The sequence below is a fragment of the Oncorhynchus clarkii genome, chromosome 4 (genome assembly GCF_045791955.1).
Source record: "Oncorhynchus clarkii lewisi isolate Uvic-CL-2024 chromosome 4, UVic_Ocla_1.0, whole genome shotgun sequence".
Lineage (NCBI taxonomy): Eukaryota > Metazoa > Chordata > Actinopteri > Salmoniformes > Salmonidae > Oncorhynchus > Oncorhynchus clarkii.
Genome location: NC_092150.1, coordinates 92,275,648 through 92,288,056, shown reverse-complemented (window position 1 = coordinate 92,288,056; position 12,409 = coordinate 92,275,648). Strand labels below are relative to the sequence as shown.

The window sequence follows — 12,409 nt, the reverse complement described above, 5'->3', positions numbered from 1 at the left end:
GGAAAACAGACAGACAGTTAGTTAGGGCCTGAAGGAAGACAGACAGACAGTTAGTTAGTTAGGGCCTGAAGGAAGACAGACAGTTAGTTAGTTAGGGCCTGAAGGAAAACAGACAGACAGTTAGTTAGGGCCTGAAGGAAGACAGACAGACAGTTAGTTAGTTAGGGCCTGAAGGAAGACAGACAGACAGACAGTTAGTTAGTTAGGGCCTGAAGGAAGACAGACAGACAGTTAGTTAGTTAGGGCCTGAAGGAAGACAGACAAACAGTTAGTTAGTTAGGGCCTGAAGGAAGACAGACAGACAGTTAGTTAGTTAGGGCCTGAAGGAAGACAGACAAACAGTTAGTTAGTTAGGGCCTGAAGGAAAACAGACAGTTAGTTAGTTAGGGCCTGAAGGAAAACGAACAGACAGTTAGTTAGGGCCTGAAGGAAGACAGACAGTTAGTTAGGGCCTGAAGGAAGACAAACAGACAGACAGTTAGTTAGTTAGGGCCTGAAGGAAGACAGACAGTTAGTTAGTTAGGGCCTGAAGGAAAACAGACAGACAGTTAGTTAGGGCCTGAAGGAAGACAGACAGACAGTTAGTTAGTTAGGGCCTGAAGGAAGACAGACAGACAGACAGTTAGTTAGTTAGGGCCTGAAGGAAGACAGACAAACAGTTAGTTAGTTAGGGCCTGAAGGAAGACAGACAAACAGTTAGTTAGTTAGGGCCTGAAGGAAGACAGACAGACAGTTAGTTAGTTAGGGCCTGAAGGAAGACAGACAAACAGTTAGTTAGTTAGGGCCTGAAGGAAAACAGACAGTTAGTTAGTTAGGGCCTGAAGGAAAACGAACAGACAGTTAGTTAGGGCCTGAAGGAAGACAGACAGTTAGTTAGGGCCTGAAGGAAGACAGACAGACAGACAGTTAGTTAGTTAGGGCCTGAAGGAAGACAGACAGACAGTTAGTTAGTTAGGGCCTGAAGGAAGACAGACAGACAGACAGTTAGTTAGTTAGGGCCTGAAGGAAGACAGACAGACAGTTAGTTAGTTAGGGCCTGAAGGAAGACAGACAAACAGTTAGTTAGTTAGGGCCTGAAGGAAGACAGACAGACAGTTAGTTAGTTAGGGCCTGAAGGAAGACAGACAAACAGTTAGTTAGTTAGGGCCTGAAGGAAAACAGACAGTTAGTTAGTTAGGGCCTGAAGGAAAACAGACAGACAGTTAGTTAGGGCCTGAAGGAAGACAGACAGACAGTTAGTTAGTTAGGGCCTGAAGGAAGACAGACAGTTAGTTAGTTAGGGCCTGAAGGAAAACAGACAGACAGTTAGTTAGGGCCTGAAGGAAGACAGACAGACAGTTAGTTAGTTAGGGCCTGAAGGAAGACAGACAGACAGACAGTTAGTTAGTTAGGGCCTGAAGGAAGACAGACAGACAGTTAGTTAGTTAGGGCCTGAAGGAAGACAGACAAACAGTTAGTTAGTTAGGGCCTGAAGGAAGACAGACAGACAGTTAGTTAGTTAGGGCCTGAAGGAAGACAGACAAACAGTTAGTTAGTTAGGGCCTGAAGGAAAACAGACAGTTAGTTAGTTAGGGCCTGAAGGAAAACGAACAGACAGTTAGTTAGGGCCTGAAGGAAGACAGACGGTTAGTTAGGGCCTGAAGGAAGACAAACAGACAGACAGTTAGTTAGTTAGGGCCTGAAGGAAGACAGACAGTTAGTTAGTTAGGGCCTGAAGGAAAACAGACAGTTAGTTAGGGCCTGAAGGAAAACGAACAGACAGTTAGTTAGGGCCTGAAGGAAGACAGACAGTTAGTTAGGGCCTGAAGGAAGACAAACAGACAGACAGTTAGTTAGTTAGGGCCTGAAGGAAGACAGACAGTTAGTTAGTTAGGGCCTGAAGGAAAACAGACAGACAGTTAGTTAGGGCCTGAAGGAAGACAGACAGACAGTTAGTTAGTTAGGGACTGAAGGAAGACAGACAGACAGTTAGTTAGTTAGGGCCTGAAGGAAGACAGACAAACAGTTAGTTAGTTAGGGCCTGAAGGAAGACAGACAGACAGTTAGTTAGTTAGGGCCTGAAGGAAGACAGACAAACAGTTAGTTAGTTAGGGCCTGAAGGAAAACAGACAGTTAGTTAGTTAGGGCCTGAAGGAAAACGAACAGACAGTTAGTTAGGGCCTGAAGGAAAACAGACAGTTAGTTAGTTAGGGCCTGAAGGAAGACAAACAGACACTTAGTTAGTTAGGGCCTGAAGGAAAACAGACAGTTAGTTAGTTAGGGCCTGAAGGAAGACAAACAGACAGTTAGTTAGTTAGGGCCTGAAGTAAGACAGACAGACAGTTAGTTAGTTAGGGCCTGAAGGAAAACAGACAGACAGTTAGTTAGGGCCTGAAGGAAGACAGACAGCCAGTTAGTTAGGGCCTGAAGGAAAACAAACAGACAGACAGTTAGTTAGTTAGGGCCTGAAGGAAAACAAACAGACAGTTAGTTAGGGCCTGAAGGAAGACAGACAGTTAGTTAGGGCCTGAAGGAAAACAGACAGACAGTTAGTTAGTTAGGGTCTGAAGGAAGACAGACAGTTAGTTAGTTAGGGCCTGAAGGAAGACAGACAGACAGTTAGTTAGGGCCTGAAGGAAGACAGACAGTTAGTTAGTTAGGGCCTGAAGGAAGACAGACAGACAGTTAGTTAGTTAGGGCCTGAAGGAAGACAGACAGACAGACAGTTAGTTAGTTAGGGCCTGAAGGAAGACAGACAGACAGTTAGTTAGTTAGGGCCTGAAGGAAGACAGACAAACAGTTAGTTAGTTAGGGCCTGAAGGAAGACAGACAGACAGTTAGTTAGGGCCTGAAGGAAAACGAACAGACAGTTAGTTAGGGCCTGAAGGAAGACAGACAGTTAGTTAGGGCCTGAAGGAAGACAGACAGACAGACAGTTAGTTAGTTAGGGCCTGAAGGAAGACAGACAGACAGTTAGTTAGTTAGGGCCTGAAGGAAGACAGACAGACAGTTAGTTAGTTAGGGCCTGAAGGAAAATGAACAGACAGTTAGTTAGGGCCTGAAGGAAAACAGACAGACAGTTAGTTAGTTAGGGTCTGAAGGAAGACAGACAGTTAGTTAGTTAGGGCCTGAAGGAAAACAGACAGACAGTTAGTTAGTTAGGGCCTGAAGGAAAACAGACAGTTAGTTAGTTAGGGCCTGAAGGAAAACAGACAGTTAGTTAGTTAGGGCCTGAAGGAAAACAGACAGTTAGTTAGTTAGGGCCTGAAGGAAAACAAACAGACAGTTAGTTAGTTAGGGTCTGAAGGAAAACAGACAGACAGTTAGTTAGGGCCTGAAGGAAAACAGACAGTTAGTTAGTTAGTTAGGGCCTGAAGGAAAACAGACAGTTAGTTAGGGCCTGAAGGAAAACAGACAGTTAGTTAGTTAGTTAGGGCCTGAAGGAAAACAGACAGTTAGTTAGTTAGGGCCTGAAGGAAAACAGACAGACAGTTAGTTAGGGCCTGAAGGAAGACAGACAGACAGTTAGTTAGTTAGGGCCTGAAGGAAGACAGACAGTTAGTTAGTTAGGGCCTGAAGGAAAACAGACAGACAGTTAGTTAGGGCCTGAAGGAAGACAGACAGACAGTTAGTTAGTTAGGGCCTGAAGGAAGACAGACAGACAGACAGTTAGTTAGTTAGGGCCTGAAGGAAGACAGAGAGACAGTTAGTTAGTTAGGGCCTGAAGGAAGACAGACAAACAGTTAGTTAGTTAGGGCCTGAAGGAAGACAGACAGACAGTTAGTTAGTTAGGGCCTGAAGGAAGACAGACAAACAGTTAGTTAGTTAGGGCCTGAAGGAAAACAGACAGTTAGTTAGTTAGGGCCTGAAGGAAAACGAACAGACAGTTAGTTAGGGCCTGAAGGAAGACAGACAGTTAGTTAGGGCCTGAAGGAAGACAAACAGACAGACAGTTAGTTAGTTAGGGCCTGAAGGAAGACAGACAGTTAGTTAGTTAGGGCCTGAAGGAAAACAGACAGTTAGTTAGGGCCTGAAGGAAAACGAACAGACAGTTAGTTAGGGCCTGAAGGAAGACAGACAGTTAGTTAGGGCCTGAAGGAAGACAAACAGACAGACAGTTAGTTAGTTAGGGCCTGAAGGAAGACAGACAGTTAGTTAGTTAGGGCCTGAAGGAAAACAGACAGACAGTTAGTTAGGGCCTGAAGGAAGACAGACAGACAGTTAGTTAGTTAGGGCCTGAAGGAAGACAGACAGACAGACAGTTAGTTAGGGCCTGAAGGAAGACAGACAGACAGTTAGTTAGTTAGGGCCTGAAGGAAGACAGACAGTTAGTTAGTTAGGGCCTGAAGGAAGACAGACAAACAGTTAGTTAGTTAGGGCCTGAAGGAAAACAGACAGTTAGTTAGTTAGGGCCTGAAGGAAAACGAACAGACAGTTAGTTAGGGCCTGAAGGAAAACAGACAGTTAGTTAGTTAGGGCCTGAAGGAAGACAAACAGACAGTTAGTTAGTTAGGGCCTGAAGGAAAACAGACAGACAGTTAGTTAGGGCCTGAAGGAAAACAGACAGTTAGTTAGTTAGGGCCTGAAGGAAGACAGACAAACAGTTAGTTAGTTAGGGCCTGAAGGAAGACAGACAGACAGTTAGTTAGTTAGGGCCTGAAGGAAGACAGACAAACAGTTAGTTAGTTAGGGCCTGAAGGAAAACAGACAGTTAGTTAGTTAGGGCCTGAAGGAAAACGAACAGACAGTTAGTTAGGGCCTGAAGGAAGACAGACGGTTAGTTAGGGCCTGAAGGAAGACAAACAGACAGACAGTTAGTTAGTTAGGGCCTGAAGGAAGACAGACAGTTAGTTAGTTAGGGCCTGAAGGAAAACAGACAGTTAGTTAGGGCCTGAAGGAAAACGAACAGACAGTTAGTTAGGGCCTGAAGGAAGACAGACAGTTAGTTAGGGCCTGAAGGAAGACAAACAGACAGACAGTTAGTTAGTTAGGGCCTGAAGGAAGACAGACAGTTAGTTAGTTAGGGCCTGAAGGAAAACAGACAGACAGTTAGTTAGGGCCTGAAGGAAGACAGACAGACAGTTAGTTAGTTAGGGACTGAAGGAAGACAGACAGACAGTTAGTTAGTTAGGGCCTGAAGGAAGACAGACAAACAGTTAGTTAGTTAGGGCCTGAAGGAAGACAGACAGACAGTTAGTTAGTTAGGGCCTGAAGGAAGACAGACAGTTAGTTAGTTAGGGCCTGAAGGAAAACGAACAGACAGTTAGTTAGGGCCTGAAGGAAAACAGACAGTTAGTTAGTTAGGGCCTGAAGGAAGACAAACAGACACTTAGTTAGTTAGGGCCTGAAGGAAAACAGACAGTTAGTTAGTTAGGGCCTGAAGGAAGACAAACAGACAGTTAGTTAGTTAGGGCCTGAAGTAAGACAGACAGACAGTTAGTTAGTTAGGGCCTGAAGGAAAACAGACAGACAGTTAGTTAGGGCCTGAAGGAAGACAGACAGACAGTTAGTTAGTTAGGGCCTGAAGGAAGACAGACAGACAGACAGTTAGTTAGTTAGGGCCTGAAGGAAGACAGACAGACAGTTAGTTAGTTAGGGCCTGAAGGAAGACAGACAAACAGTTAGTTAGTTAGGGCCTGAAGGAAGACAGACAGACAGTTAGTTAGTTAGGGCCTGAAGGAAGACAGACAAACAGTTAGTTAGTTAGGGCCTGAAGGAAAACAGACAGTTAGTTAGTTAGGGCCTGAAGGAAAACGAACAGACAGTTAGTTAGGGCCTGAAGGAAGACAGACGGTTAGTTAGGGCCTGAAGGAAGACAAACAGACAGACAGTTAGTTAGTTAGGGCCTGAAGGAAGACAGACAGTTAGTTAGTTAGGGCCTGAAGGAAAACAGACAGTTAGTTAGGGCCTGAAGGAAAACGAACAGACAGTTAGTTAGGGCCTGAAGGAAGACAGACAGTTAGTTAGGGCCTGAAGGAAGACAAACAGACAGACAGTTAGTTAGTTAGGGCCTGAAGGAAGACAGACAGTTAGTTAGTTAGGGCCTGAAGGAAAACAGACAGACAGTTAGTTAGGGCCTGAAGGAAGACAGACAGACAGTTAGTTAGTTAGGGACTGAAGGAAGACAGACAGACAGTTAGTTAGTTAGGGCCTGAAGGAAGACAGACAAACAGTTAGTTAGTTAGGGCCTGAAGGAAGACAGACAGACAGTTAGTTAGTTAGGGCCTGAAGGAAGACAGACAAACAGTTAGTTAGTTAGGGCCTGAAGGAAAACAGACAGTTAGTTAGTTAGGGCCTGAAGGAAAACGAACAGACAGTTAGTTAGGGCCTGAAGGAAAACAGACAGTTAGTTAGTTAGGGCCTGAAGGAAGACAAACAGACACTTAGTTAGTTAGGGCCTGAAGGAAAACAGACAGTTAGTTAGTTAGGGCCTGAAGGAAGACAAACAGACAGTTAGTTAGTTAGGGCCTGAAGTAAGACAGACAGACAGTTAGTTAGTTAGGGCCTGAAGGAAAACAGACAGACAGTTAGTTAGGGCCTGAAGGAAGACAGACAGCCAGTTAGTTAGGGCCTGAAGGAAAACAAACAGACAGACAGTTAGTTAGTTAGGGCCTGAAGGAAAACAAACAGACAGTTAGTTAGGGCCTGAAGGAAGACAGACAGTTAGTTAGGGCCTGAAGGAAAACAGACAGACAGTTAGTTAGTTAGGGTCTGAAGGAAGACAGACAGTTAGTTAGTTAGGGCCTGAAGGAAGACAGACAGACAGTTAGTTAGGGCCTGAAGGAAGACAGACAGTTAGTTAGTTAGGGCCTGAAGGAAGACAGACAGACAGTTAGTTAGTTAGGGCCTGAAGGAAGACAGACAGACAGACAGTTAGTTAGTTAGGGCCTGAAGGAAGACAGACAGACAGTTAGTTAGTTAGGGCCTGAAGGAAGACAGACAAACAGTTAGTTAGTTAGGGCCTGAAGGAAGACAGACAGACAGTTAGTTAGGGCCTGAAGGAAAACGAACAGACAGTTAGTTAGGGCCTGAAGGAAGACAGACAGTTAGTTAGGGCCTGAAGGAAGACATACAGACAGACAGTTAGTTAGTTAGGGCCTGAAGGAAGACAGACAGACAGTTAGTTAGTTAGGGCCTGAAGGAAGACAGACAGACAGTTAGTTAGTTAGGGCCTGAAGGAAAATGAACAGACAGTTAGTTAGGGCCTGAAGGAAAACAGACAGACAGTTAGTTAGTTAGGGTCTGAAGGAAGACAGACAGTTAGTTAGTTAGGGCCTGAAGGAAAACAGACAGACAGTTAGTTAGTTAGGGCCTGAAGGAAAACAGACAGTTAGTTAGTTAGGGCCTGAAGGAAAACAGACAGTTAGTTAGTTAGGGCCTGAAGGAAAACAGACAGTTAGTTAGTTAGGGCCTGAAGGAAAACAAACAGACAGTTAGTTAGTTAGGGTCTGAAGGAAAACAGACAGACAGTTAGTTAGGGCCTGAAGGAAAACAGACAGTTAGTTAGTTAGTTAGGGCCTGAAGGAAAACAGACAGTTAGTTAGGGCCTGAAGGAAAACAGACAGTTAGTTAGTTAGTTAGGGCCTGAAGGAAAACAGACAGTTAGTTAGTTAGGGCCTGAAGGAAAACAGACAGACAGTTAGTTAGGGCCTGAAGGAAGACAGACAGACAGTTAGTTAGTTAGGGCCTGAAGGAAGACAGACAGTTAGTTAGTTAGGGCCTGAAGGAAAACAGACAGACAGTTAGTTAGGGCCTGAAGGAAGACAGACAGACAGTTAGTTAGTTAGGGCCTGAAGGAAGACAGAGAGACAGTTAGTTAGTTAGGGCCTGAAGGAAGACAGACAAACAGTTAGTTAGTTAGGGCCTGAAGGAAGACAGACAGACAGTTAGTTAGTTAGGGCCTGAAGGAAGACAGACAAACAGTTAGTTAGTTAGGGCCTGAAGGAAAACAGACAGTTAGTTAGTTAGGGCCTGAAGGAAAACGAACAGACAGTTAGTTAGGGCCTGAAGGAAGACAGACAGTTAGTTAGGGCCTGAAGGAAGACAAACAGACAGACAGTTAGTTAGTTAGGGCCTGAAGGAAGACAGACAGTTAGTTAGTTAGGGCCTGAAGGAAAACAGACAGTTAGTTAGGGCCTGAAGGAAAACGAACAGACAGTTAGTTAGGGCCTGAAGGAAGACAGACAGTTAGTTAGGGCCTGAAGGAAGACAAACAGACAGACAGTTAGTTAGTTAGGGCCTGAAGGAAGACAGACAGTTAGTTAGTTAGGGCCTGAAGGAAAACAGACAGACAGTTAGTTAGGGCCTGAAGGAAGACAGACAGACAGTTAGTTAGTTAGGGCCTGAAGGAAGACAGACAGACAGACAGTTAGTTAGGGCCTGAAGGAAGACAGACAGACAGTTAGTTAGTTAGGGCCTGAAGGAAGACAGACAGTTAGTTAGTTAGGGCCTGAAGGAAGACAGACAAACAGTTAGTTAGTTAGGGCCTGAAGGAAAACAGACAGTTAGTTAGTTAGGGCCTGAAGGAAAACGAACAGACAGTTAGTTAGGGCCTGAAGGAAAACAGACAGTTAGTTAGTTAGGGCCTGAAGGAAGACAAACAGACAGTTAGTTAGTTAGGGCCTGAAGGAAAACAGACAGACAGTTAGTTAGGGCCTGAAGGAAAACAGACAGTTAGTTAGTTAGGGCCTGAAGGAAGACAAACAGACAGTTAGTTAGTTAGGGCCTGAAGTAAGACAGACAGACAGTTAGTTAGTTAGGGCCTGAAGGAAAACAGACAGACAGTTAGTTAGGGCCTGAAGGAAGACAGACAGCCAGTTAGTTAGGGCCTGAAGGAAAACAAACAGACAGACAGTTAGTTAGTTAGGGCCTGAAGGAAAACAAACAGACAGTTAGTTAGGGCCTGAAGGAAGACAGACAGACAGACAGTTAGTTAGGGTACGTCCCCATAGGCTCTAGGCAAACAAAGCACCCTATTCCCTGTATAGAGCACTGTTTGGCACCAACACAGACTTAGTTCCTCTCTAAGAAAAATAAACCTCCACAGGTGATCTGGGAAAATAAAACTGGGTGGGAATGTTTTGGTTCTGACCCCAGAGATAGAGAGAGAGACACAGAGAGACAGAGACATAGACAGACAGAGAGAGAGGGAGAGAGAGAGACAGAGAGAGAGACAGACAGAAACAGACAGAGACAGAGAGAAACAGAGAGAAAGAGAGAGACAGAGACATAGACAGACAGAGAGAGAGAGAGAGAAAGAGAGAAAGAGAGAGAGAGAGGGTAATATTATAGGTGTGTCTCTGTGTGTGTGTGTGTGTGTACGACTGTCGGTGTTTGGATGTGTGTGTCTCTCACCCGTAGCCTCTCTGAGGGAGACACTCCAGGATGTCGTAGCAGAGGGACAGCTGATCGTCTCTCTCACAGCTGTAGATACACTCCAACGCCACAGTCATCAGTTGATCTGGGTCCCCAAGCACCTTCTGCTGGCTCTGACATGACCACACACACACCTTCATCATCATCATCATCATCACAGTCATCAGCTGATCTGGATCCCCAAGCACCTTCTGCTGGCTCTGACATGACCACACACACACCATCATCATGATCACAGTCATCAGCTGATCTGGGTCCCCAAGCACCTTCTGCTGGCTCTGACATGACCACACACACACCTTCATCATCATCATCATCACAGTCATCAGCTGATCTGGGTCCCCAAGCACCTTCTGCTGGCTCTGACATGACCACACACACACCTTCATCATCATCATCATCACAGTCATCAGCTGATCTGGGTCCCCAAGCACCTTCTGCTGGCTCTGACATGACCACACACACACCTTCATCATCATCATCATCATCATCATCATCATCACAGCATATCTTTCTAATGACTCTAACTCTTGTGACATGTACGAATATACACAACCCCATTTCTGATGTGTGTGTGTGTGTGTGTGTGTGTATGAGCGTGTGTGAGTAAGGCCATGTGTGTCAACCCTTCATGTGATGCTGATGTCCGATGCAGAGAGACCTGGTCTTACCCAGGGACCCCCTCCCAGGTAAACCAGTTAATTCTGCTAGAAACACACACACCATCATCATTATCATCATCATCACAGTCATCTAGAAATACTCATACAGATATTCAAATAGAAAATATAGACAGTACCAGTCAACAGTTAGGACACATCTACTCATTCAAAGGTGTCTCTCTATATTTACTATGTTCTATATTGTAGAATAATAGTGAAGACATCAAAACTATGAAATAACACACATGGAATCATGTAGTAACCAACAAAGTGTTAAACAAATCAAAATACATTTTATATTTGAGATTCTTCAAAGTAGCCCACCCTTTGCCTTGTTGACAGGTTTGCACACTCTTGGCATTCTCTCAACCAGCTCCACGAGGTAGTCACCTGGAATGCATTTCAATTAACAGGTGTGCTTGTTATTAAAAGTTAATTTGTGGAATTTCTTTCCTTCTTAATGCATTTGAGCCAATCAGTTGTGTTGTGACAAGGTAGGGGTGGTATACAGACTATAGCCCTATTTGGTAAAAGCCTAAGTCCATATTATGGCAAGAATAGCTAAAATAAGCAAAGAGAAACGACAGTCCATCATTACTTTAAGACATGAAGGTAATTTAATATGGAAAATGTCAAGAACTTTGAAAGTTTCTTCAAGTGCTGAAACTGGCTCTCATGAGGACCTCCACAGGAAAGGAAGACCCAAAGTTACCTCTGCTGCAGAGGACAGGTTCATTTAGTTACCAGCCTCAGAAATTGCAGCCCAAGAGGAAAATGCTTCACAGAGGTCAAGTAACAGACACATCTCAACATCAACTGTTCATAGGAGACTGCATGAATCAGTCCTTCATGGTGGAATTGTTGCAAAGAAACCACTACTAAAGGACACCAATAAGAAGAAGAGACTAGCAATGGACATTCGAACAGGTGGAAGTGTGATGGAGTGCTGCATCAGATGACCTGGCCTCCACAATCACCTGACCTCAACCCAATTGAGATGGTTTGGGATGAGATGGACCACAGAGTGAAGGAAAAGCAGCCAACAAGCATTCAGCATATGTGGGAACTCCTTCCAGATTGTTGGAAAATGATTCCAGGTGAAGCTGGTTGAGAGAATGCCAAGAGTGTGCAAAGCTGTCATCAAGGCAAAGGTGGCTACTTCGAAGAATGTAAAATATACATATTTTGATTTGTTTAACACTTTTTTGGTTACTACATAATTCCATGTGTTATTTCATAGTGTTGATGTCTTCACTATTATTCTACAATGTAGAACATAGTAAAAATAAAGAATGATTAGATGAGTCCAAACTGTTGACTGGTACTGTGTGCATGAACATACATTTCTTTTTTAATGGACCTCCTGCAGTACCTCCTGCAGTACCTCCTGCAGTACCTCCTGCAGTACCTAATGCAGTACCTCCTGCAGTACCTAATGCAGTACCTCCTGCAGTACCTAATGCAGTACCTCCTGCAGTACCTAATGCAGTACCTCCTGCAGTACCTAATGCAGTACCTCCTGCAGTACCTAATGCAGTACCTCCTGCAGTACCTCCTGCAGTACCTAATGCAGTACATCATGCAGTACCTCCTGCAGTATCTCCTGCAGTACCTAATGCAGTACCTCCTGCAGTACCTAATGCAGTACCTAATGCAGTACCTAATGCAGTACCTAATGCAGTGCCTCCTGCAGTACCTCCGCAGGCCCCCCCCGGTTGAAAAACCTTCACCCTATATGGTACTGCTAAGGACAGTGTGTGTGTGTGTGTGTGTGTGTGTGTGTCTGTGTGTGTGTGTGTGTGTGTGTGTGTCTGTGTGTGTGTGTGTGTGTGTGTGTGTGTGTACTAACGTCAGGTCTGGAGTGTTGGAAGACAGCCAGGGGTAGAGACAGGTCTTGCCGAGAGAGGGTCACCAGATATTCTCTCAGCAGGGCCTCGCTAGCGCCCCCGTTCTGCTTCTCACAGCGATGCAGGAAAGGAACCATCCACTGGAACACATCTTTAACATAGCGCTCTGCACTGGACTGGAGGGGGAAGACAAAGACAGACGCACAGCACAGGAAGTCAGGGTTTGAGTCACAAATGGCACCCCATCCCCTATATAGGGCACTACTTTAGACCAGAGCCCTATGGGTCTACTGTAGAGCACTACTTTAGACCAGAGCTCTATGGGTCTACTGTCGAGCACTACTTTAGACCAGAGCTCTATGGGTCTACTGTAGAGCACTACTTTAGACCAGAGCCCTATGGGTCTACGGTAGAGCCCTACTTTAGACCAGAGCTCTATGGGTCTACTGTAGAGCACTACTTTAGACCAGAGCCCTGTGGGTCTACTGTAGAGCACTACTTTAGACCAGAGCTCTACGGGTCTACTGTAGAGCACTACTTTAGACC

The 12,409-nt window shown here is 44.9% G+C and overlaps 1 protein-coding gene across 1 annotated transcript in view; it reads right to left on the bottom strand.

The window, feature by feature from the left end:
* The window catches only part of LOC139407442 (NBAS subunit of NRZ tethering complex-like), a 289,155-nt gene that overhangs the window by 179,518 nt on the left and 97,228 nt on the right, over positions 1–12,409 (bottom strand). The window contains exons 25-26 of the mRNA XM_071151235.1: positions 11,866–12,039; positions 9,334–9,467 (exon numbers count right to left, since the gene is read on the bottom strand). Of these exons, the coding sequence (XP_071007336.1) occupies positions 9,334–9,467; positions 11,866–12,039 (308 nt within the window). The remainder of the gene's footprint in view (positions 1–9,333; positions 9,468–11,865; positions 12,040–12,409) is intronic.